General features: G+C 42.9%; 3 protein-coding genes across 10 annotated transcripts in view; 1 reads left to right on the top strand and 2 right to left on the bottom strand.

Annotated features, from left to right (window-relative positions):
* LOC118084423 (alcohol dehydrogenase 1) overlaps positions 1-12,462 on the bottom strand; it is a 30,510-nt gene extending 18,048 nt beyond the window's left edge. Inside the window, exons 1-9 of one of the 6 annotated variants that reach the window (XM_088661127.1) lie at positions 12,374-12,462; positions 11,031-11,138; positions 6,515-6,616; positions 5,048-5,189; positions 3,393-3,480; positions 3,062-3,284; positions 1,815-2,075; positions 1,280-1,415; positions 298-436 (exon numbers count right to left, since the gene is read on the bottom strand). In XM_088661127.1, the coding sequence (XP_088517253.1) occupies positions 298-436; positions 1,280-1,415; positions 1,815-2,075; positions 3,062-3,284; positions 3,393-3,480; positions 5,048-5,189; positions 6,515-6,574 (1,049 nt within the window). In that variant the 5' untranslated portion in view covers positions 6,575-6,616; positions 11,031-11,138; positions 12,374-12,462. Of the gene's footprint in view, positions 1-218; positions 437-1,279; positions 1,416-1,814; positions 2,076-3,061; positions 3,285-3,392; positions 3,481-5,047; positions 5,190-6,514; positions 6,617-11,030; positions 11,139-12,373 lie in introns of those variants that run through there. The other 5 variants (XM_060278459.2, XM_088661126.1, XM_035113924.3 and 2 more) reach the window with 5 other exon arrangements.
* Positions 1-26,399, top strand: part of CZ1H4orf17 (chromosome Z1 C4orf17 homolog) — a 164,338-nt gene that overhangs the window by 21,823 nt on the left and 116,116 nt on the right. The window lies entirely within an intron of this gene.
* On the bottom strand, positions 14,736-25,378 carry LOC118084557 (alcohol dehydrogenase 1-like). Of its 3 annotated transcripts, none has more exons than XM_060278460.2 (9): positions 25,216-25,378; positions 22,596-22,697; positions 21,816-21,957; positions 20,504-20,591; positions 20,174-20,396; positions 19,104-19,364; positions 18,586-18,721; positions 17,371-17,509; positions 14,736-15,716 (listed from the first exon to the last, which is right to left on the bottom strand). In XM_060278460.2, exons 1-9 carry the CDS (start codon positions 25,231-25,233, stop codon positions 15,692-15,694), a joined length of 1,134 nt encoding a protein of 377 aa, XP_060134443.1. In that variant the 5' UTR covers positions 25,234-25,378; the 3' UTR covers positions 14,736-15,691. The 3 variants fall into 3 exon arrangements, with proteins under 3 accessions (XP_060134443.1, XP_034970082.2, XP_060134444.1); XM_035114191.3 differs by lacking the exon at positions 25,216-25,378 and adding an exon at positions 24,606-25,206; XM_060278461.2 differs by lacking the exon at positions 17,371-17,509 and having other exon boundaries at positions 25,216-25,360.

Genomic DNA, 26,399 nt, shown 5'->3' with positions numbered 1-26,399 from the left:
GACTCGAAGACTGACGTGGAGATGAATGTGTTGGATTTGGATCAGGGAGACCCCAGTTCAAGAGGAGTGATATGGCTGGGAGGTTGGCATGGTGCAAATGGACCAGCAGGAACACTGGATTGGCTCCGCTGGGGTGCTTTCACCACACAGACCTCCCAGCCTCCTCGAACATCTGCCTCACCCCTCAGCTTTTTGGAGGTCAGCCAAATACTGCCACTCCACCATTCTATCTGCTACTGATTGGAAGAAAGGAAGGGGGAAAGTGTAAAAAAACAAAACAAAACATAGAACTCATACCTTTTTCCTGCATGTAAAAGCTCAAAGCCTTCGGCAATTTTCTCAAAGGGCAACGTGTGACTTATTAATGCATCCATATTAAATTTATTTTTCATGTAATCAGAAACCAGTTGAGGGACAGCATCTTTTAACTTCCAACCTGGGGTGGGGGAAATAAACGAACATTGGATCAGCATGCAAGCTGGATGCTTGTTATTTTTAAAGAACAGAAAATGTTGGGATGTGTGAGCTATATTTTTTTTTTAGAAGATAAGGATAACTCCTGTTTATAAAGGTAAAGGGTAAAGGGACCCCTGACCATTAGGTCCAGTCGTGACCGACTCTGGGGTTGCGCGCTCATCTCGCATTATTGGCCGAGGGAGCCGGCGTATAGCTTCCGGGTCATGTGGCCAGCATGACGAAGCCGCTTCTGGCAAACCAGAGCAGCACACGGAAATGCCGTTTACCTTCCCGCTATAGCGGTTCCTATTTATCTACTTGCATTTTGATGTGCTTTCGAACTGCTAGGTTGGCAGGAGCTGGGACCAAGCAACGGGAGCTCACCCCGTCACAGGGATTCGAACCGCTGACCTTCTGATCAGCAAGCCCTAGGCTCAGTGGTTTAACCACAGCGCCACCTGTTTATAAGTTAAGAAAATAAGCTTAATAGAATCAAAGGCCAGTGGGATGGAGGTATTTAAGCAGAGGCTGGAGGGAAATCTATCAGGGTTGCTGTGGCTGCAGGGAAGCAGATTTCGGCTAAACATTAGAGAAACTACCTAATGCAGGGAAGCAGATTGGCTCGGTGGGTGTTGGGCTGCCCTAGGCTGGAGGTATTTGAACAGAAGCTGAAAGGCCATCTATCTGGGATGATGTGGCTGTATCCCACTCTGCAGATCCTGCACTGAGGAGGGGGTTAGACTTGGTGACCCTCAATGTCCATTCCAGTTCTATGGGTCAATGCAGTAGCTGCCATATATCACCAACTTTAACCGATCCACACCTCCAAGCAAGCATCCTATTAATTTCTTTCCTGTGAGGAGCTGAGTAGGGTCGATGGAGAGCTGTGATCCCGCAGGAGGTGCCCCAACAAGCACACAGGTGCCATGGCCCAAATGGCAGGATTTAAGGGCAGTGACCTGTTTGGGACACACAGAAAAAGGAGGTCACAAACGGAAATGGTATTGCAATATAAAAGCATATGAACATAATAGCCTGGTGGATCAGGCTAGTGTCCCAACTAGTCCAGCATCCTGTTCTCACAGTGGCTAACCAGATGCCTGTAGGAAGCCCCAAAACAGGACCAGAGTACAGCAATGCTCTTTCTTCCTGCATTTTCCAGCTAGTAGAATTCAGAAGCATATTGCCTCCAACCATGAAGCGTCCCTCTGTCCTCAGAATTTCCCACCTAAATCTTTTACATAGTCCCAAGCAACTGCATTGCTTATATAAGGAGAGATCACAGGGCTGGGCTGAACAGGAGAGCCAAAAAATGGGGATGTGAGCCCAAGTGATTAGCATCAAAACAGAAAACATACCGCAATGTCTGTGCTTCCAATCACTTCAAATGCGTAGTCCACGCCAAGACCTGTCATCTCTACCAAAACCTCATTCATGGGCTTCTTGAAATCTTGAGGAGCGATGCATTCTGTGGCTCCTAACTCTTTGGCCTTAGTAAATTTATCTTTGTTGATGTCAATCCCAATAATCCTGGATGCTCCAGCGATTTTGCAGCCCATGACAACAGACAGACCAACACCTCCCAAGCCGAAGATGGCACAGGTAGAGCCTGGCTCAACCTGCAAATTGATATAAACTGCCTTAGGGAGTTCCCAGAACACAAGTGATGTAGCAGGATTGAGGATCTGGGAGGGAGGAAGACTGACAGACAAGAAGAGAAGAGGCATAGAGAGATAGAACTGAGAGACACTGTGGTGTAGTGGTTACAGCATTGGATTAGGACCTGGAAAATCAGGGATCGGATATCCATTCTGCCATGAAACTCACTGGGTCACCTTGGGTCAGTCCCTGGGAATATTGTAGGACATACTGTAAACTAGTTGGGGCATATGCCACCTTGAGCTCCTGGAAGGAAAGATGGGATACAAAATATGCCGTGGACTGGTTGGATGCAGAGGAATGTTGGGAGGAACTAGCTGGAGAATCACAAAGAGAGGAAGGCTCAGAGCCTCGGGAGTGGTATGGTGGTGGGACAATGATGAGTGGTCACAGGGAGAAGAAGAAGCTGAAGAAGTAACAGGGTTAGTGAGCTGGGAAAGTTTGTGGCACAGAGAAGTCCAGAATCAGAGGGAGAAGCTGAAGCTGGGAGGTGAGTGGAGATATGCCAAGAGGCAGAGATGAATCAGGCTGGTGAAGAGTCATGGGTTTCTTCCCCTCCTGCTGTGACAAGCTCCCTCCCCACTTATCTCCCAGAACCAGAAGGGGCATGAAAAGGGAGGAGAAGAGGTCAGGTGCACACAGATACAGTCTCTGATTGCTTGAGGAAAACTCTAGAAAGGGGACTTCTGGGGAGTAAAGCTGGTGAACTAACAATTCCTGGAAAGTAATATCAAAACACAATGATCTACCCAAACAACAGCCTTTTGCTGCTTCCTTTTAGAGCTACTGTTGGGAGGCTTGACCCAGTGAGAGCAGGGAAGTTCAAGTAGCATCAGCTGTTTTTTTTTTGAAAAGTGATCTCTGAAGGTGCCTCTCGTCTCCAGCAGGGCGTAAGCACACACTTGTTTCACTTATCTGAGAAACAGAAATGTGAATTGATTCTTACCTTGGCACAATTGACTGCGGCTCCATAGCCAGTAGAAAACCCACAGGCAAAGAGGCAGACTTTATTCAGTGGAGCATCATTGTGGATTCTTACAGTGGAAACCTCAGGCATAACTGTGTATTCGGAGAAGGTGCTCGTCCATAGGAAGTGGTGGATCTGTTTCCCTCTACAGGTAAACCTGCTGGTCTTATCTGGCATCAAATTCTGAAGAGGTTCACAGAGGCTGTTTGTGAAGATTCAGACTGGTCTGTATCATAAATTGGACTAAATACTAATTTTCCATATTGCTAAGAAAAACAAATCTTTAATAGAAGATGCCAGATGAACTTACTGAGACTTGAGGCAGCAGTTAGCTTTAGGACTTAAGCAGCAGCCACACTCTCCACACTGGGGAATACAAAGAGGAATGACTTTGTCACCTTGTGGGAAAACAACAAGGACAAGAACAAGTTTAAGTTCATAGGCCTACTGTTCTATTCAAACTTGTAACAATAGTATTAATGAAATACAGAATATACATGCATAATGTAAGCCAACGCCCATGATGTAAGAGAGAGAAGTTACCAGAAACACTAACAAACTCAAATCCAGCTTGATTTCAGATTAAACCTCCAAATTAGCACAACAATTTATACCCATCTTCCCCGACCACTGGTCCTATTAGCTAGGGATCATGGGAGTTGTAGACCAAAACATCTGGAGGGCTGCAGTTTGGGGATGCCTGATTTATAGTGATTTTATCTAACCCCCTTTTCCTGATTTATTTATAGCCAGTTCATAGAGGGCCCCTTTGCACTTTAGGAAGCTTTTATTGTCAACCAATAAAGCCAAAGCATTTCCGCCGGGGTGTACTTGCTTGCTTGTGTGAGAAACACAGTGATATTAACAAGGAATGTTGGAAAAGGAGAAATGCATTTCCAGGGCTGGCATCAATGATGATGGGCAAGGATCCTTAGGGTATGTAATCTCTTATTCCCCCCCCCCAATATTTTTTAAAATTGAAGCTTTTTCATAATACAATACAATAAATGAAAACAAGAACAAAAGAAATAAAATAAAATGCAAAGTCATCTCTCAACCCTTATCTCACACAAAAAAGGGGCGGACCCTCCCAGTTCTTACCTGGGAGCTCCCCTTTACCCCCCCCCCCGCCTCCCACCCTGGGAGCTCTTTCCTTGCCTGCCTCTCACATACGGTAGGGTCCTTCACCAACCCAGAGTAGAGGACACCAAAAGGAAAACAGAAAAAAGGGGGGAAGCTTGATTTCAAATTAAACCTCCAAATCACTACAACATTTTATAGTGATTTTATCTAACTCTTCTTTCCTAATTATTTTTTAGCCAGTGCTTAGATTGCTACTCTGTCTGTTACGAAGCTATTGGAAGAGGTATATCAACAGAGAAACATACTATCAGGTTTGGTGGCAATGCCCAAAGGTCATCTGATGCTGGGCAAGGATCCTTGGGGTATGAGATTTCTTACTACAGTGGTATCTCGGTTTATGAACACAATTGGTTCCGGAAGTCTGTTCATAAACTGAAGCGTTGATAAACTGAAGCGAACTTTCCCATTGAAAGTAATGGAAAGTGGATGGATCCGTTCCAGACGGGTCCGCGGAGTACTCAACCTGAAGCGTACTTAACCTGAAGCATGGGTGTAATTGGTTCCGGAAGTCTGTTCATAAACTGAAGCGAACTTTCCCATTGAAAGTAATGGAAAGTGAATTAATCCGTTCCAGATGGGTCTGCGGCGTTCGTAAACCGAAAATTCGTAAACCGAGGTGTTCATAAACCGAGGTTCCACTGTATTATGATGTGTACTTGGAGAAAGAGATTGTTTCTAGTACATAATGTGATCCTACAACTCCCATCATCTCTGGCTATTGGGCCTTGATTGCTGTAGTCAAGCTATTTACACCATGCTTGCAAATCCCAGTGGGGACCAATGCACAAGCACTTCTGAGTTTCTGATCTGCCTTATCCTTACCTGGCTTTACAGAAGTGACTCCTGGTCCAATACTTTCAACAATTCCGGCTCCTTCGTGACCCACAATAACTGGGTAGTCTATGTTTGGAAAAATGCCTTTCAGTACATGATCATCCGTCCTACAGATCCCAGTGGCCACTATCTGCAGGGGGAATGCAAAATACTATTCCAGTACTTTCACTGCTTCAACCCAGCACACATATTCATCAGGAGCTGGCACTGAATTTTAATGTCTCTGTCATAAACATGGGTCTCCAGGTGAACAGATGATCATGCAGATACCCCATTACTACAACTGTATCCCCTGATGGAGAAATAGTTTGGAAATGGAGCCCTCAAGCAATCAGGTATTAACAGAGAGGACCAGCTCATGTGGGAAGTTTCCAAAACACTAAGATAAACCACCATGACAATCTCCCTGATACGAGATATAGTGTACAAACTTATAACTAGTGAGGACTATTCCAAATTATTTATCAGGTATAATACTCCCAAACCAAAATCAAACGAAGAAACTTAAATGCTTATAAAATAAACTATAAATCAATTCACCTAACGAGGGGCCGGCTATTTTCTCGTTTCATTGGAGCTATCTTCCTCAGAGGGAAAAGATTAGAGATAGGTTTTTAATATCTTATTGTTTAAATAATATCAAATAGAGCTAAACTCTCCACTGCAATTGTGCCAGATTTTAACAAAGACTAAATCAAACTGAGCAGTCTGGGAATTACCCCCCCCCCAAAAGGCTAAAGTTGTTTCTATGTGAGGTTCACAACACTCAGAACTCACATGGGAAATTTCATCAAGAATGTTACCCACTTGATCTCGTTCAGATTTTACTAATTGTGACCCAAAGGACTAGCCAGAAATACATATTTGGAGGATCTGATCTGAAGGCACATGAGGCTACCACTTTGAAGTAGCTAAACAGGTCCCAGTATGGTCAAAGCATACCAGGTAAATCATCAGATGGTATTACAATATGGTAAAATTGTGCCTGGGTTGACGTTATTTCAGACTGCAGCTGTGGCACGATTCAGGGGCTGTAGTCATATAACTGGATAATTTTTGTATGAAAGATAACAGGGAGAATCTTTCACTGTTAATCTTGTTTGAATTTCCTCGGAGCTTTTGGATAGACCTTGCTTCTTATTGCTGTGTAAGTTTCAAATGCAACCACACCAAAACTATTGCTGAAATTCTGCACAAATCTGATTGAGACTGTTGCAGGATCTTCCTTCTTTTGCATGGAGTCCATTCAGTTCTGCCGACAGCTGCCTTGCCAATAGACACTGGCGGGGAAAGAATAACTTCTGAGTTTTAAGCATAAGTCTTCCAGAACCATTGCCGCACCACGCAAGACTCCCCTATCGAAGTTTTCAGAGTTTAGGCAAAAGATCCTCAGCCAATACAACCATAATTCACAATGAATGAAAGCACCTTCCCTTTTGGAAAAATATATTTTACCTTCACTCGAATTTCATGACTTCTTGGAGGTGCCACCTCCACCTCCTCCACAGAAGGCATTTGGCCAGCTTCCCAGATGATTGCGGCTTTGCATTTAATCACCTGTGGAAATGGAGTCAATCAAAACAGATCAAAGATGAATTTCAAAGGCAGGACAATATGGGAGGAGGCTTTTCCCTGAGATATTAGGTCCCAAGCCACTGGTCCCAAGTCCTCATCCTATTACTGCCAAAACAGCAGGTTCTGCTGCCATTTTACCCTTCTTTTTAGCATCTGTGCGACAATTTTTCGTTCCTTTCAAAAGTAATAGTACTGTACATTCACATTTTTCCTGAGTGCAAATGTGAGATTGGGGGAGAGACACAGTCTGGCCAACTCCCCCCCCCCCCCGCATACATTCTGTGTGCTGTTTTAAAGATGATAACAAAACACACACATCCGAAAACAAGGAGAGTGATTTCCTCGGTCTCCACCTCTGTCCCCTCTGCACCCAACCCCTCCAATATAACAATTGCATCCCATCCTGTCGCCTCCAGTCTCTGGCTCTGTTTGGAGAAGCCAATCCAAACTAAACATCTGGCAACTACAGGAAAAGGGAAACTAAGAAATGGAATTGCAGTGATATGCAGTACGTAAGGCCAGATAAACAGAAAGGAGAAAGCAAGGAGCAATAATGTCATAGGAAACTCAAGACATTATGCATTTGCATTTGATCACCTGTGAAAATGGAGCCAATCAAAACAGGTCAGAGATGAATTTCACAGTGTACCTTTAATGATTTAATTAAGATTGCAACCTTAGAGTTGCTACAATCAGCATGGAGATTGCCACTTTCACCCTACAGCAGGAGTGTGCAACCTTTGCCCCAAGGCCTTATTTCAAAACTGCTCTGCACACTATCAGTTCAGACCGCTGGCAAGAATAATAATCTCTCCCTCTTCCAACAAGACATTATGTATTTGCTCAGTTTGCAGCCTGGCTCACCCTAACAGCTTGGGTTGCGTACAGGGGTTGCCTGGACTATGCCAAACAATTAGTAAGCTATACCTTCTGTTGTGTGGGCAGGGCGGTCCCTCCCCTTACCTGGCCAATGCCCTGGCAACGCCTCCCCAGGCAAGATTGGGTGCTTGACTGAGGTAGGCGGAGACCCCAGGTATCCTGCCTGGGGAGCGTGAAGCCAGACCGAACTACCAGGAGCCGCACTGGGATCCAGGGGGCTGCGTGCGACCACGCAAAAATTGCCTCCCATTTGATGTGGGGAGCGGTCATTCCAGTGAGAGAGCGGGGCCACTGGCATAATCCAGCAGGCTTGTCTTATGTTCTTGGTTACCACTCTTCCACCCATCCGCTTGAATATAACAATTCTGTCTTCATACAATCCAATCTCTCCCTTCTACCTCAAAAAAGCCACTCAAAATAAACAGATATAGAAGATGCTCAGATAACAACAACAACAACAACAACAAATTTTATTACCTGCACTACACTATGTACTGCACTAGCAGGTCCCAGGGGCGTTACAACAATTGAAAATTAAAAAGCAGAGATATAAATGCCAGGTACCCCCTGCAATTTTTACACAAAACTTTGGTTGCATCAATCTTACGTGTGCTTGCTCATCAGTCCCACTGTGTTCAATGGAACTTACTTCCTAGTAAGTATGATTAGGACTACAGCCTTACTGTGAACTAGGTTGTACACTCAGAAATGTGCAAAGAGAAGTGCTTGTCTTCGCCACCATTTCCGTTTTGGTGCAGTTTGCCATATACTACATTATTTGAGTCACTGTTGGTTATTTAACATAATTTATGTATCTGTTGTGGGCTTCAAAAACAACAACATTGTAACTGAATTAGGACTTCTTTTGACAGCTGGAGCTCACCTGTGCTCAGCTCCAGCACCTCTCAGCTGGGCACCATTGCCACTCTTAAGAGAACAAGGCAGAAGTTCAAGGTGAGCTTCAGTAGCCTACCTTTTTTATTAATAGAAAAATGGCACTGGAGTGAATACTGATTGTTTTCATTGGATTGGAATGGCTCATATTCAGTGGACTGATTTCCAGCCTGGATGTGACACAAAATGGGAAACAGTTGCAAATTCTGCTTCCGTTTTGGAGAGAATTCTCTGACATCCCTACTGGATTCTGATTTCATGCTTCACCCTGTTGTTGCTGATGAAATCTCAACAAGTTTTCCACAATGGGATATAGGTATGACTTAGTTTGATGCAACAACCCTGAAGCATGGGCGTAGCCAGGACTTATGTTGGGGAGGGCAGGCTTCATGTTACGAGGGGGCAGAACCACAGTTAAGTATTTTTATTGATTTACTTGATGGGGGGCAGCTGCCCCCTGCCCCCCCCAGTGGCTACACCCATGCCCTGAAGCCCTTTGCTATGTGTCTGTTCCCCTCACCAGTTTTGAGCCTTCTGTTTCCTACCCTTAAGCTTAGTTCATATGAAAGAAACACTAAAAATGGGAATTTGGGTATTATAGGAAACTGCACTGTCAAGAATCCCACATACAAAAAACCAGGGTGGATTTGATTTAAATCACTAGTCAGTAAGACTTGATTTAAATCATTTTTTTTAACAGAAAGACTCATACTTGCTGGTATAATCTTAGTATTTACAACCAGATGAAGGTTTCATTTTTGGAATAATAAATTTTCAGAGTAGTTTTTACAGTTATGTCAAAAATTACTGATTTGGTTATACTATTAGAAATACATAGACAGATAATTATGAAATTATTGTAAGGTTTAATAAGTTAACTGTTTATATTTGGACAACTTTTCTGCTGTACTTTATTGGAAGGAGAAAAATAATCATTTCCTTAGTAACAATTTAAACAATTAATTTAACTAAAACAATAACATTATAGCACATGTATCCATGTTTGTTAACTGATGTGGTTAAACCATTTTTTTTTAAAAAACAACAACCTTAGACTGAGTTTTAGCACACAATGAAAAACTTAAAACAATTCATTAATTCCTGATGAATAGCCCTTGGAATATAATGTAACTTATATAGGAAACTATCTTCTTCTTCTTTTTTTTAAAAAAATCTGATTAAAATAAAAAACTGATTTAAATTAAAAAAATCCATTAAAAAATCCTGGATTTTTATCCACCCTGCATAAAACTGTGTTGTTCATGATAAACACTGGATTCTTGCATGACTGTTGCACTACAAGCTACTATAAAAGTCTCTCCTCAAAATACAGCTCTTCTGAGCTGTTTACTTCTAACAGCAACCTTTTCTGAATCTCTGCCTGCAGCATTCAGTTACATAGTTATTGTGGTATGCAGTTAATATACCAGAACAGTCAAGGTCCACACCCAGTTCTTTCATTTATAAGGCATTTTAATAGTACATAAGTTGCATCATTTAATCCCCATTAAATGAAGAATAGTTTGTGCCATGTGTGGGTAAACATGGGGATTATTCCCAATGTTGAACCTGCAACATCTCAGGTGAGATTTGTAGCCCTGTTTCCAGGTAGCATCACTTCACAGGTTGCAGGTAGAGGCTTGCTTGACCCCTCCTCTGTACAAAACATTCCTGGCACCTTCAAAACAGGTGTGATGGGGAAAAGCCTGGGCTGGAGAAACTGTTCTCTCCAACATCCAGGGATGGGGAAGGAATTTGATCCTGTTTCCATTTTTAGAAGAAATTACCTAATTATGACTCATTTAACCCAAACACAGCTGTTTGCATTTTGTGCTTTTTTGCATTTTGCAGTGCTGTTTTCCAACTGAAAAAATGTGTACAAAAATGCAACTATTAGGAGGGGATGTGCATAAAAAGTAATTCTCATATGTGTGTGTAAAAAATAATTCACTATATTTGGGAAAATTGTTTGCAAAAAGTTTAGTCAAATCTGCGTACATAGATGTGCTTACAGTATTAGGAAAAATTTGCACTGAAACACTGACAAATTGTCATGAGGATTTTTTTAAAATCACAAATTGCTACATAAATGTTGAGAACTGAATTTCTAGCTGAAAAAGAAGATAAACACAGAGAAAAGAAACAGTTTCTACTGACATCTAGTCCAATACAGTGGTACCTCTGGTTAAGAACTTAATTCGTTCCGGAGGTCCATTCTTAACCTGAAACTGTTCTTAACCTGAGGTACCACTTTAGCTAATGGGGCCTCCTGCTGCCGCTGCACGATTTCTGTTCTCATCCTGAAGCAAAGTTCTTAACCCAAGGTACTATTTCTGGGTTAGCGGAGTCTGTAACCTGAAGTGTCTGTAACCCGAGGTACCACTGTATAACATGTCCCTTGCTGTTTTGTGCCATACATCTGAAACTTTTCGATATATAGATATAGATATAGATACAGTACACACACACAGAGAGAGAGAGAGAGAGAGAGAGAGAGGGAGGGATCAGTAAAGATAAATGTGTTTCTGGTATAATGTCTTAAAGTTTGCAAGGGTGAGAGACATCAGCTCCAAGTACAAAACCAGTTGTCATATCTCACACCTGCAAATTGTTTCCGCCTTACATTGTGCTAGATGGGCCATCAGGGGGAGGTAACACCTGCACTTCCTCTTGACATACTTGTTGTAACATGCAAAGCTGTCCAAAGGTTCATGTCTTACGGTATTTCCCCCTTTAAAATGAATAACATTGTGTTTCTTTTAAATGGTGCACACTTATATCTCCAAGACACATGAACATGCATAAAACACTTCATCCGTTTAGAATCAGGAATGTCACAAAGCTCATAATGGAGATATTTAAGGAGCTCCCTTATGCTGAGTTATATGGCAATCTCTCTTGTTATGATACTGCCGACAGGTATCAAATCTGGCTGACTCTGCTCCTTCCTACTCTTCTACTTGAAATTCTTTTAACAGGGCACCTGAGTCAGACTATGACCTATGACATAGTCAGGGGCATAGTAAGGAGGGAGCGGAGGGGACGACCGGCTCCTAGCTCCATCTTTTGGGGGGCAGCGCAAGCGGCGCCGCTGGCACCCCACTACACAGCGTGCATGCACAGCGTCACTACATAGCGACGCACCCGTCATACGTAGCGACGCTGCGCATGCGCGCTACATAGTGATGCCCTGGCCCCAGGTGCGCGTCATGTTTGGGTGCCTGAGCGGCTTCCTACGCCACTGGACATAGTACAACTCTAAGCTTTTGCGTCACACTTTACCAAGTTTCATTTGCACTGCAGACGGCAGATAAAAATATTGACTTGTAAATCAAACTAGAGTATGCTTTCTGAGGCAAAAGGCCAAGAATATTTGCATAATTGAAAAACGGAGTCTTCTTACACACTGGTGCAATTAGATGCAAGACAATGTCGAACAACATACGCTGCTGGGAACACTGTAATTATATACATGCACCGTTATACAAATGACAGGTTTATTATCAAAATAAGTTTGTAAGGTTTGTAAAAATATTTTATCTCTATATATGTAATGGATTTTATAAAATTAATAACTTGGGTAAGGCAGCCTGCTGGTTGTGGTTGAGGCAACCTTTAAACCCAGAACCTCTTCCTTTATTATTTAACGCCTACACAATACAATGTCAGCTTTTTAGCATTGTCAGGAAAAATATAACATCCTGCTCTTTGTCTCCTTCGCGTATATCAAGCAGGCTCATGTTTGGAATCTACAAGTAGGAGATAAGTTTTTCCAGCTTGGTCTTTGCAGCTGCGAAGTGAATTTGCACAAATAAAAATCAGAGGGGGTTTCTCTGGCAATGGGGATGTAGCAATACTTAGTTCTTTCCTCTTCAAAGCAATGTAGCATCTGTGCAAATGCAAACATTAGCATGTTATGTTTAGATAGCTTTAGATATACTGAGCCATAAAAACGGTCTTCCTTACCTTTCCTGCAGTTGCCATGTGTCCGGATCGTGACTTTCAGTCTTCCTTTACAAAGGACTTCTCTTCTTGCTTATCACCCCTTGCTGAATGCAAGAACATATACACAAGAATACTATTTCCTCCACCACACACACACACACACACACACACACACACACACACACACACAAACACAATGTATTATCTATGATAGGCCATCTGGGAAAGGGGAGGGACCATTTCCAGCTGGCATTCTAAGTTCTTTCCTTCTTGGCAAATATTTAACTTAAATCAAATCCCCCTGGAGGTGCCATCTAAAGTTCACTACGATTAAGAGCTAGCACAATATTGGATCCAAAAAGAAAAAAGGTCAGCTCAGTTACAGATTTTTTGACTAAGAACTTGTGCATACTCGTAAAAATCATTCTGGTCCATGTTCTCTTTCTCAAATTATTTATATAAAATAGAGCATAACCACACACAGTGTGATTACTCAGATGCTAGAAGCCCTTAGGGCCAAAACTGAGAGAGAGAAATTCCATTACAAGTTTTTGAAGAACATCTGTTAGTTTTTTTCTTATGCCAGCTCTCTCATGCCATTTCCTGGTTTGAATCTCTCTCTCTCTCTTCTCTCTCTCTCTCTCTCTCTTTCCTATTTCCCATGGCTGTGTGTATACACAGTGAATCACATGTAAGTGGAGGGGATGCCTGTAGTGAATGCAGTTCTTGCACCTCATTTGCAATGCTTCCTCCCACATGCGTAGTTTCCCCCTTTTCTGTCTGGTCTCCAGCTAAAATTTATAGTGTAGATATAGCCCCTGCCCCTGCCTGGGCACCTGGACAGAGAAACAACTCCTTCCAAATCCTTAACAGTATACCCCTGAACTCTGGAGAGGCAAACTGCCAAAGTTATGACAATTGCTATGAGGTAGGCAAAACCATCAGAGAAGGCCAATTAGACCGATGGACAAATTCCTGCCCGGCCTTGAATATGGTAACCAGCAAAGCCCGTTGCAAGGTCAAGCACAGCATATAAAGCATAACAAATAGGGAGGGTAGGAGATCTGATCAGAAACTGTGTGAAGTGGTGGAGGCTGGCGGTAATTTATACCCGGAGGGTGGACCAGAGCTAAACCTGCTGGCTCAGTTGGGCCCACCCCTTGGGAGGAGCCAGCCTTGCACCCTGCCCGTGATTGGCCAATCTGTGGGCAGGCTACAAACCCGACTTCTTGACTGGCGCGAGAACCCTTTTCGAGGTCACGGCGGCCAGGAAAATCTCCAGAGCAGACGTTCCCTGTTGGGTCATGGCAGGGGTGGGGAATAAGCAGTATCGCCCCGCAATGCCGCCTGACCAAAGAGGGTGAGCGAATTTGTGCCAAGGAGATGTCTTGTTGAAGGGTCACATTGTAAGAACAACAGGGGGTCAAGGTCACATACACACTGTATATCAAAAGCACATGTAAAGCATATTGTTTCTTCCAAGAAATCTAAGGAACTGTAGTTTGTTATGGCGTCTTGGAATTCTAGTGTTGTGAGTGGAAAGTCATGACTGTTAAAGTGGTGTGATAACGTTTTAAATGTATGGTGTGTTTGGAATGGTGAAGAAGTTATGGTCTTAGAAACGTCTTAAAAGCAGCTGCACCTTGTATTTGCAAGTTACAATAATGTATATAAGGGTTAAATGTTTTCCTGCATTTGCTTCTCAACTCTTGTTGGTTGTAAACCCTCAACTATTTCAATAAAAGCTCAGTTGAATTTTGGAACGGATGCAAATGATTTGCAGGATGGCAAGCTGATCGCCGAAGAATTGATGCTTTTGAATTATGGTGCTGGAGGAGACTCTTGAGAGTCCCATGGACTGCAAGAAGATCAAACCTATCCATTCTTAAGGAAATCAGCCCTGAGTGCTCCCTGGAAGGACAGATCGTGAAGCTGAGGCTCCAATACTTTGGCCACATCATGAGAAGAGAAGACTCCTTGGAAAAGACCCTCATGTTGGGAAAGATTGAGGGCACTAGGAGAAGGGGACGACAGAGGACGAGATGGTTGGACAGTGTTCTCGACGCTACCAACATGAGTTTGACCAAACTGCAGGAGGCAGTGCAAGACAGGAGTGCCTGGCATGCTATGGTCCATGGGGTCACGAAGAGTCGGACACGACTAAACGACTAAACAACAACAAGAACAACAAGCTGTATTCAGCTGATGCCCCTCTTACTAGATGCTGCTGGAAGTTTAAAACAACACGGTGAATACTGAGAAAGAAATGAGAAAACATTAATGTAAATATAAGACAGCACCCTAGCAACATTCAGTAGACGTCAGGAGAGATCATAGCAACAGCCTTGACTCTGCTTGGAGACTTAAAAAAAATAAAATAAAATCAGGAATCAGGCCTTTATTTATGAAACTGCACAAATTCAGCTACACAGATAAAATAATTACCTTGATAGACAGTAAAGTATTTTCTGTTGTATGACTTTTTCTCCCAGTTGTATTTTATTAAATTTTCAAAATGTTCACATATGCATTCCAATACATAAAACAAAAGAAATAATTATTATTGACTTCTCGTCCCTTTTTTCGTGGTGTTTTTTATTTCACCACTTAACTCCTCACTCTTACACAATAACAATACTACAATAATCTCTAATTCCTTCTATTGTTCGTCGTTCAAATCCTGCTCGCAAATTCATCATACTGTAATATTTCTTTAAATAGTCTGGAAAAGGCTTCACTTCTTCCACAAAATAATAATCATTCTCTTATTTTAGCTGCTTGCTTTGCTGATTCTGCATAGTCCATCGCTTATCCATTCTTCTTTGGTGCGAACCTCTTCTTCCTTCCATTTTTGTGCACAAAGAATCCTAGCTGCTGTCATTACATACATAAACAGATTAATCATATTTTTGTAACTTCAGTCCCTTTAATCCCTAAGAGAAAAGCATCAGGGTTTTTTTTGGGTATGATCACTTTAAATATATTTTTTATCTTGCCATATATTATTCCCCAAAATACCCTCGCTTTCTTACAAATCCACCCTATGAAAAAAGATCCATCTACTTGAGGAACCTTCTTCTATATTTTAGACAATTTGTTAGGTGTTAGATACCATCTATGCATCATTTTCATATAATCCTCTTTTAAAGCATATCAAGCAGTAAATTTCATGTCAACTTTCCCCAGCTTTCCCCATGTATTCATTTATATATCATGTCCTAAATCTTTAGCCCACTGTATCATTGCTGACTTAACCCTCAACCATTTCTGTTGAATTTGGGGAGGGATTCAAAGGTACGTATCCAGCTGAGGCCCCTTTTACTAGTTGCTTCTGGAAGTTTAAAACAACAAAATGCAGCGAATACTGAAAGAGAAAAGGCAAAACATTAATACAGTATAGGTACAAGAAAGCACCCTAGCAACATTCAACAGGCATCAGAAGAGATCATAGCAATAACCATGACTCTGCTTGGAGAATCTAAAGCTGGTCCAAGAGATTTTGTGGCCTCAGTCAAAGTACAAGATGGCATCCCCTCCCTCCAATTTGACCAGAAGCTGACCAGACTGGTCACTGAATACTATTTTGACTGAGGAATACCATTGTGCCTGAGGAAAACAGATTAGCCTAGGGGACATGGCATTTCATGTTGCACCAAAATTCATGTCCTCTACCTAACGATAGGGCCAGCTCTGCTTATAGTTCTTAAGACATGTACGCTGCCATCTGGTTTGATCGAAGTCCAATTCTGACATTTCCATTTTTTTAATAAAAATATTTTTTTATTAAAGATTTCTTGAATTACAAAGGTGTGTGCAGTTTCACTCATATTTTAACATGTATCATTTTTGCAAATCAGTTTCATTTGTTAAGACACTAAGAAGAAAGAGGGAAAACAAGGTAGATAGGGGATGGGAGGGTGGATGGGGGTGAGAGTAGGTGACGATGTTTCTGTTTTGCTTAATATATGTAGGGCTTGATGTCAGCTTTGTTTCTGTTGGTACTCCTTTATTCGCTTGTGTTCTTTTGATGGTGAGAGAGATTTGGGTTAGCCAAGGGTGTAGTTGTTCATTTGTGATTGGCTATGATGCTCTTTGTTTTCATGTGTGATTCGGGTGGGTGGGTATTTTTGGGTCAGCAATTCTGACATTTCCAAAGCACTCACAGGCTGCCCTTGGACTAGTCACTATTTCCCAACTTAACCTACTGCACAGGGCTGTTGTGAGGGTAAAAATAAACCACAGCGATATCATCGGAGGCAGTAGCAGACAGCATGGGGGGGGGGGAAATTCCATGGGCCTCTTAACGGTTGGGTTAAGCCGCTTACTGAGAAGCAGTTTCAGCTTAGTGGCAGAACATCTACTTTGCATGCAGAAAGTTTAAGGTTTTATCCCTAGGTAGGGGGAGAGGGTCCCTACTCTCAGCTTAGTGGCAGAACATCTACTTTGCATGCAGAAAGTTTAAGGTTTTATCCCTAGGTAGGGGGAGAGGGTCCCTACTCTGAAATCCTGGAGGGCTTCTGCCAATCAGTCTAGACCAGGGTTTCCCAATCTTGAGTCTCCAGCTGTTTTGGGACTACATCTCCCACCATCCCTAGCTTACAGGACCAGTGGTCAAGGATGGTGGGAAATGTAGTCTAAAAACAGCTAGAGACAAAAGTTTGGGAAACCCTGCTCTAGACAGTACTGAGCTAGAAAGACTACTGATCTGCCTCAGTATAAGGCAGCTTCTTATGTTTTAAGGAGAGGGAGAGGAATGAGATGGCTGGGAAGTTGGCATGATCCAAATGCACCAGTAGAATCACTGGATTGCCTCTGCTGGGGTGTTTTCACCACACTGACCTCCCAGCCTCCTCAACCTTCCGTCTCACCCCATAGCTATCGGGAGGTCAGCCAAGTGTTGCCACCCTATCATTCTATCTGCTACTGATTGGAAGAAAGGAAGCGTAAGAAAGTAAAAAAAAAACAAAATAGAACCCATACCTAAAAAGTAAAAATAAAATAAAAAATAAAACCCATACCTTTTTCCTGCAACTAAAAGCTCAAAGCCTTCGGTAATTTTTTCAAAAGGCAATGTGTGAGTTATTAATGCATCCATATTAAATTTCTTGTTCATGTAATCAGAAACTAGTTTAGGGACAGCATCTTTTAACTTCCAACCTGGGGCAGGAGAAATAAAAGAATATTGGATTAGTCAGCAAGCTTGATTATGATTATTTTCAAAGAATATAAAATGTTAGGATGTGTGAGCTTTTTTTTAAAAAAACTTTTTTTTAGAAGATGACGATAACTCCTGTTTATGTTAACAATGTAAGATTAGTAGAATCAAAAGCCAATGGGATGGAAAGGCTGCCCCCAAATTTAGTCTGCATACCTATTATGTCCACCAACACTTTCCCACACTGTCCATCAACATCATATTTGGGTTCCTCACTTGCACAGATTTCAATAGGTGGCTGTCTCTAGACATTGCATTGGCAAGTCACTATGTAAATGGGTCTAGGCACCTGTTTTGAATCCTCCAAAAATTTCCTTTATATTATTTTGCTGCCCACCAATAAGAAGGGAAACTTTTGTTAGAGGTTTTTAAACAGAGGTTGGATGGATGTTTTAGTTGAGTTTCCTGCAATACAGGGGGTTGGACCCTTGGGGTCCCTTCCAACTCTACAATTCTCTGTTACTCCATTGGGCAGAACTAGGATCAATGGGGGGAATTGCAGGGAAGCAGATTTCAGATAAATGTCAGGAGAAACTTCCTAATCACAAGAACTGTTCAGCAAGGACGTAGGACTGACTCAGTAGATCAGGCATCCCCAAACTTTGGCCCTCCAGATGTTTTGGACTACAACTCCCATTTTCCCCGACCACTGGTCCTGTTAGCTAGGGATGATGGGAGTTGTAGTCCCAAAACAGTTTGGGGATGCCTGCTCTTGGACATTCAAATCAGTAGAAGGGGCCCTTTTGGTAGTTCCTTTTTCATGAACGTTTTGGGGTCTTGGCAGTATAGAAGTCCTGGTCTTTGGCACCTGAGAATAGAGCCTACACTGCAGTAGATGATGGGTTTCCCTGGGCTGGAAGTATTTAAGTAGAGGCTGAAGGGCCATCTGTCAGGGATGCTGTGGCTGAATCCTGCACTTCAGATCCTGCACAGAGCAGGATCTACACTCAGTGACCTTCACAATGAATTCCCGTTCTATGATTCAGTGCAGGAGCTGCCATACATCACCAATCCGCACCTCCAACCAAACATCCTGTTAATTTCCTTCCCGTGAGGAGCAGAATAGGTTCGACTGAGAACTGTGCCCCTGCAGGAGGTTCTCCAACCAGCACACAGGTGCCATGGCCCAAATGGCAGGATTTAAGGGCAGTGACCTGTTTTGAGACACAAAGAAAAACAAGCTCGGGATAGGAAAAATAAAGGAACATAAAAGTCAGGGTCCCATCTAGTCCAGCGTACTATTCTCACAGTGGCCAACCGGATGCCTGTAGGAAGCCCCAAAACAGGACCAGAGTACAGCAGTCCTCTTTCCTCCTGCATTTTCCAGCAAATAGAATTCAGAAGCATATTGCCTCCAACCATGAAGCGTCCCTCTGTCCTCTGAATTTCCCACCTAACACTTTTACATACGGTAGTCCCAACCAGCTGCACTGCTTATATAAGGAGAGATCACAGCTGTGACCCCTGGGCTGAACAGGAGAGCCCAAAAATGGAGATTGTGAGCCCAAGTGATTAGCATCATAACAGAAAACATACCACAGTGTCAATATTTCCCGTCACTTCAAATGCGTAGTCCACGCCAAGACCTGTCATCTCTACCAGAACCTCATTCAGGGGCTTCTTGAAATCTTGAGGAGCGATGCATTCTGTGGCTCCTAACTCTTTGGCCTTAGTAAATTTATCTTTGTTGATGTCAATCCCAATAATCCTGGATGCTCCAGCAGCTTTGCAGCCCATGACAACAGACAGACCGACACCTCCCAAGCCGAAGACGGCACAGGTAGAGCCCGGTTCAACCTGCAAATTGATATAAACTCCCTTAGGGATTTCTCAGGACACAAGTGATGTAGCAGGAATGGGGACCTGGGAGGGAGGAAGACTAGCGGATAGGACAAAAAGAGGCAAGGAGAGACACAACCGAGAGACATTGTGGTGTAGTGCTTAGAGTGTTGGACTAGGACCTAGAAGATTGTGGTTCAGATCCCCACTCAGCCATGAAGCTCACTGGGTCACCTTGGGCCAATCACTGTATTGGTCCAACATGGGAGTATTGTGAGGCTAAATGTTGGGGTGGACGGTGGACCATGTATACCACCTTGAGGTCCTGGGAGGAAAGAAAGGATATAAATATAATGAATATAATTAATAACCAACTGGGCAGGAATCACTGAAGAGAATAAGGACGAACAAGAGAAACAAAAGAATGCAGTAGGGAGGCTGGGATAAGGAACAGCCTCAGATAGGGAAGGACGACCTGTGTTGCACTGCAACACCCATGAGCCCAGGCAACATGGCCATTCGGAATGATGGGAACTGTAGTCTAACAGTGCCTGGATGTGACATGTTCCCCATCGGTGGCCTATGAGGTCGAAACACAATGACTTTCCCAACCATCAGCCCCTTGCTGCTGCTTTTTAGAGCTACTATTATGAGGCTGGACCCACTGAGAGCAGGGAAGCTCAAGTAGTGTCAGGTATTTTTGCATCTCAGAATCGTTACAGGAAAAGGGATCCCTGAAGGTGACACTCTTCTCAGGCAGGGAGTAAGCACACACTTGTTTCACTTATTTGAGAAGCACAAGGGAATCAATGTGAATCGATTTTCACCTGGGCAAAGTTGATGGCGGTTCCATAGCCAGTGGGAAATGCACAACCAAGGAGGCAGACTTTATCCAGTGGAGCATCATTGTGGATTCTTGTGATGGAAGCCTCAGGCACAACCGTGTATTCGGAGAAGGTGCTCGTCCATAGGAAGTGGTGGATCTGTTTCCCTCTGCAGGTGAACCTGCTGGTTTTATCTGGCATCAGGTTTTGAATAGGTTCGCAGAGGCTGTTGAGGAGATTCAGAGTGGTTTGCATAATAAATTGGACTAAATGCTAATTTTCAATATTACTGAGAAAGACAAATATTTAATAGAAGATGTCAGATGAACTTACTGGGCCTTGAGGCAACAGTTAGTTTTAGGACTTAAACAGCAGCTGCATTCTCCACACTGGGGAAGACAAAGAGGAATGACTTTGTCACCTTGTGGGAAAACAACAAGGACAAGAACAGTTTAAGTTCATAGGCTTATCGTTCTATTCAAAGGCCATGACAAACTTGTAGCAATAATATTAATGAAATACCGAACATACTTCCATAATATAAGCCAACATCCATGATGTAAGAGAGAGAAGTTACCAGAGACACTAACAAACACAAATCCAGCTTGATTTCAAATCTCCAAATCACCAAAACAATTTATAATGGTTTATACTATTTCCCCCCCTGATTATTTTGTAGTCAGCATATAGAGGGCTACTTTGTGCATTATGAAGCTATGATTGTCACTCAAAGGAAACGGAACCATTTCTGCCAGGGTTTACCTGCTTGCTTTTGTGAGAAACACAGTGATATTGTTATTTTTTGTGGGGTGATCCTCTAAACCCTAGAAATTAATAGATGGTAGGATTTTGATTATTTGGAGTATTGAAGGAAAGACTGCAGACCAGTGGAAAAATCAGGCTAAGATTCCTTTCCAAGCCAGGGTCTCTCCTGGGATCGAGGCATTAACATGACAAAAGGTGTTGAAGGCTCATCTAGGAGGAATCAGTGGCCTGGGCAGGCAGAAGTGTGTGTGAAGTGGTGTGAAGTGACAGGAAAAGAGAGTTTTTAGCAAGGTGTGCAGGGAAGAGGAAGAGGGTGAACAAAGTCTGGGATCCATCTTGGGCAGGCTGCTGAAGGCTGGCTGAAAGATAAGCCTTTGACTCCAGGGCTACACTTCTGTGGGATGACAATGCTGTAAGATTTGGACTCCCTCTATGCAGACTGAAGGTGTAAATAGGTGAATAAACCATCTTTCTTAAAGCTACAACAATCTCCGCCATGTCTCAATTCTCCAAAGGAACACAGATCCTGGCTGAGGGCCTGGAACCTCCTGGAATCATGCTACCACTCAGCAGGAATAGGGGATGGCATTTGTCCAACATTTGTAACACTATCTTCATGCATACCTTACAGTTCTGATAGGTACTTGGAGAAAGAGGTTATTTGTCGTATATAATGTGAACAACTTCCAGCATCCCTTGCTATTGGCCTTGATTGCTGGGGATGATGAGTGTTGTGGTTCAACAACACCTGGAGGCCCAACGTTTCCCCACGCCTGCATTAGAAGGCAATTTGGAGTGAAACTATTTACGTCATGCTTGCAAATCCCAGCAGGGACCAATGCACAAGCACTTCTGAGTTTCTGATCTGCCTCATCCTTACCTGGCTTTACAGAAGTGACTCCTGGTCCAATACTTTCAACAATTCCAGCTCCTTCGTGACCCACAATAACTGGGTAGTCTATGTTAGCGAAAATGCCTTTTACTACCTGATAATCTGTCCTACAGATCCCAGTGGCCACTATCTGCAGGGGAAATGCAATATATTATTCCAGTACTTATACTGCTTCAACCTAGCACACATTTTCATCAAGAACTGGCACTGAATTTTATTGTCTCTGTCATAAACATGGGTCTCCAGGTGAACAGATGATCCTGCAGACACCCCATTCACACAACTGCAGGTATTCACAAAAAGGACCAGCTCACAAGGAAAGTTGCTTACAAGAGTTTCAGCAAGAATGTTACCCACTTGATCCAGTTCAGATCTGACTAATTGTGACCCAAAGGACTAGCCAGAAATACATATAATCTTTGTATGAAAGATAATAGGGAGAGAACCTTCCACTTTTATTCTTTTTTGAACTTGCTCAGAAGTTTTGCATTTCCTTTCATCTTATGGCTGTGTAAGTTTCAACTGCAACCTCAACAAACTATAGTTGAAACTCTGCACAAATGTGGCCAAGACTTTTGTGGAATCTTTCTTCTTCTGGCAGGGAAAGAGCCACCTTTGAGTTTTAAGTCTTCCAGAACCATTGCCCCACCACTCTAGACCCCCACCATCCAAGTTTTAAGAGTTTAGGCAGCTAAAGATCCTCAGCCACTGTAATCGTAATTCACAATGAATGAAAGCACCTTCCCTTTTGGAAAAATAGATATTTACCTTCACTCGAATTTCATGACTTCTTGGAGGTGCCACCTCCACCTCCTCTACTGAAGGCATTTGGCCAACTTCCCAGATGATTGCAGCTTTGCATTTAATCACCTTTGGAAATGGAGTCAATCAAAACAGATCAAAGATGAATTTCAAAGGCAGGACAATATGGGAGGAGGCTTTTCCCTGAGATATTAGGTCCCAAGCCACTGAGGACTTAAAATCTAAGCTCCAGCAGAGGTCAGTTGTCCTCATCCTGTGCTATTACTGCCAAAACAGCAGGTTCTACTGTCATTTTACCCTTCTTTTTAGCATCTGTGTGACAGTTTTTCGTTCCTTTCAAAAGTAATAGTACATTCACTTTTTTCCTGAGTGCAAATGTGAGATTGGGGGAGAGACACAGTCTGGCCAACTCCCCCCCCCACTCTGTGTGCTGTTTTAAAAGATAACAAAACACACACATCTGAAAACAAGGAGAATGATTTCCTCGGTCTCCACCTCTGTCCCCTCTGCACCCAACGCCTCCAATATAACAATTTCATCCCATCCTGCCGCCTCCGATCTCTGGCTCTTGTTTGGAGAAGCTAATCCAAACTAAACACCTGCTGTTGGCAACTACGGGAAAGGGGGAAATAAGAAATGGAATTGCAGTGATATGCAGTACATAAGGCCAGATAAACAGAAAGGAGAAAGGAAGGAACAATAATGTCATAGGAAACTCAAGACATTATGCATTTGCATTTGATCACCTGTGAAAATGGAGCCAATCAAAACAGGTCAGAGATGAATTTCACAGTGTACCTTTAATGATTTAATTAAGATTGCAACCTTAGAGTTGCTACAATCAGCATGGAGATTGCCACTTTCACCCTACAGCAGGAGTGTGCAACCTTTGCCCCAAGGCCTTATTTCAAAACTGCTCTTCAAACTATCAGTTCAGACCTCTGGCAAGAATAAATAATCTCTCCCTCTTCCAACAAGACATTATGTATTTGCTCAGTTTGCAGATGAATTTCACAGTGCACCTTTAATATCAGTTCAGACCGCTGGCAAGAATAGGTAATCTCTCCCTCTTCCAACAGAGCAAAGGAAGGAGAAGAAGAGAGGGAGGGAGGGAGAGAGAGAGGGGGGGGGAAGAAGGAGAATGGCAGAAAGAGAGGTGGGGAAAAGCTGGTTCTGACCACTTTTGGCTCCTGTCCTGCCCACTGCTAGTATGTGACCCCCTGACAGATTACACCTGAGGGAACGTGCCCCTCAATAGCCAAAGGTTGCCCATCCCTATCACATGACTTGCAAGAGTCACTTGACCAGCACACCAGTGCTCCCAAAGTCTACTTCCTAGAAGCACTTTAGTAATGCCCAACCCACACCAACAAGGATGCCATATTGATGCTGTAAGTTAATGGGGTTCAGTAAACAGTAGCAATAGAATAAAACACTTCCCATATTATGATCATTATTGGACAGGGCTTGTATTTCAGTGACAGAAGACAAGCTTTTTAATACAAAAGCTTCCAGGTCCAGTTCTCTTCATCTTCAGTTAAAGGTAGAAAAGACCTCCATCAAAGAGCTACGAGGGCTGCTTTCAACCAGCTAATGCCAATTTCCTGATGTTAGTAAATGAAATATCAACTTCAGGTCAATATAATTATTTAGAACTTGACAGTCTGCATGACTATGTCAAACCATATACGCTGCTGGGAACACTGTAATTATAACATGAATTGTTATGAAAATGGCAGGTTATAAATATAAGTTTGTAAGGTTTTTAAAAAATAATTTATTTCTATGTATGTAATGAATTATTTAAACAACAACAATAACTTGTGTAATACAACCTAATGGTCGAGGTAACCTTCAAACCCAGAACCTCTTGGTTTATTATTTAAAGCCTACACAATGCAATGTCAGCTTTTAGTATTACTGTATTGGGAAAATTGAGTGTCCTGCTGTTTGTCTCATTCACTTATATCAAGCAGACTCTTGCTTTGAATGTATAAGTAGGAGATAAATTGTTACATCTTGGTCTTTGCTGCTTTGGAATTTGCACAAGTAAAAGTCAGAGGTTTCTCTGTTCTGGCAATGGGAATGTAGCAATCCTTAGTTCTTTCCTCTTCGAAGCGATGTAGTATCTGTGCAAATGCAAACATTAGCATGTAGTATCCAGATGGGGGCAGATAGGGCTCGTCAACCTGGGAAGGTAGCCCATCTAGGAGAAGGAAAACTCTGATCCTAAACCTCCATTGCCTTGTGGGATACGTTCAGGAGAATAAAAGGCTAAGGCATAAAACCCTACAGAAATACGGGGTGGAGTCCCTAAGATGGTTGGATGAGGCCTTGTACACCTCCTTCTGGCTACTCTTGTAGCCAAGCTGGTGCCAAACATATTGCTCTCCTTTCCTTTAGACCACATCAGCGAGGCCAAGAGGGGGTCTTGTCGTCTGGCCAGCCCAGGACCTCCAAACACACTGCCCAGGCTTGTGCTCCGGGGAGGTCCCTTTGGTGCTGCTAACACAGCAGATTTGACTTCACCCCCAGAGGTGCACTCCATTGTCTCTCGAGACAAACGGATGCCAACAATGTTCAGATAGATTGAGATAGACTGAGCCATAAGAACAGTTTTCCATACCTTTCCTGTAGTTGCCATGTGTCTGGATCCTGGCTTTCAGTCTTGCCACAAGCTCACTCTTTTACGAAGGTCTTCTCTTATTGCTTATCACTTCTTGCCTAAAGCAAGAACATGGAGATACACAAACAACAATTTCCTGCAGTACACACAAAATTTATAATCGATTATAGGCCACCTGGGAAAGGGGAGGGCCCATTTCTAGCTGGGATTCAAAGTTCTTTCATTCCTGGCAAGTATTTATCAGCTCCCTCTGGAGTTGCCACCCAAAGTTAAATACCATTTAGAGTTAGGACAATATTGGATCTAAAAAGAAAAAGGTCAGTTCAGGTACAGACATTCTGACTAACAACTTGTACATAAAAGTGAAAATCAATCTGGTCCATCTTCTCTTGCTCAAATTTTTTATTTAGAACAGAGCATAATCACTCAGACCCCAGAGGCCACACACTTTTTTACTAATGCATAAAGGAGGGAGTGCAGAGGCCATTAGGGTCAAAAACTGGGAGAGAAATTCTATTACAGGTTATTTAAGAACAGGCAAATCCTCACTTTTGCGCGATCATGCATACGCACAGCACCAGGAAATAATTAAACAATTTATTTCATAGCCAAAAACGGCATGAGAGACCTAGAGAGTCCTTATGGTTTTCTGTGTGTCCTCCAGCCTCCTGCAGGCCCCAGAGCTTAGATTCCTGTTGTGGAATTTTACCAGAAGGAATCTAGTTATTTTCTTTTGTGTGTTCTTCTACCCAGTGTGGGTGCCTGAGGGTTATTTGAAGAGCTTAATAAACCATTCAAATTCACATTTCAAGTGGTTTTACAAGGGAAGCCAAAAACCTGAAGATAAGCCTTGATCTGGTTTCTGCCCTATGGGAAAATATGGGCTTCCAGATTGCAAAGATCACTGCATTTGGCAGGACGGATGTTCGCCATATAACCACCAGAATTGCTATTATATGTTTATCATACCCGCCCTCCAGGGACTCAGGTAGTAAATTGCCTCTCTCGGAGGGAGATTAGGCTGAATGGCAGGGCAGAGTGTAGTGCAGGCGTCAGCAACATGCGGCCCATGGGCTGGATCCATCCCACAAAGACCATTTTACCAGCCCATGAGCCGCTATCGAGCTGCCCGCTCAGTGAGTCCCCCATGTGCTGTGCTAAACTGGCGCAGCGTGGGGACTTGC

Source organism: Zootoca vivipara, chromosome Z1 (assembly GCF_965207765.1).
Source record: "Zootoca vivipara chromosome Z1, rZooViv2.hap1.1, whole genome shotgun sequence".
Lineage (NCBI taxonomy): Eukaryota > Metazoa > Chordata > Lepidosauria > Squamata > Lacertidae > Zootoca > Zootoca vivipara.
The sequence above is the reverse complement of the archived record's forward strand: the minus strand, read 5'-3'. Positions and strand labels throughout refer to the sequence as shown.

Bases quoted from the DNA above. Each gene is read 5' to 3' on its own strand.
- LOC118084557 (XM_060278460.2), bottom strand. The intron at 20,397-20,503 runs GTAAGTTCATCT...TCTCCTCAACAG, and splicing joins AACTGTTGCCTCAAGGCCCA to CCTCTGCGAACCTATTCAAA. The intron at 15,717-17,370 runs GTATGGGTTTTA...TTTCTCTTTCAG, and splicing joins CTTTTAGTTGCAGGAAAAAG to TATTCGCTGCATTTTGTTGT.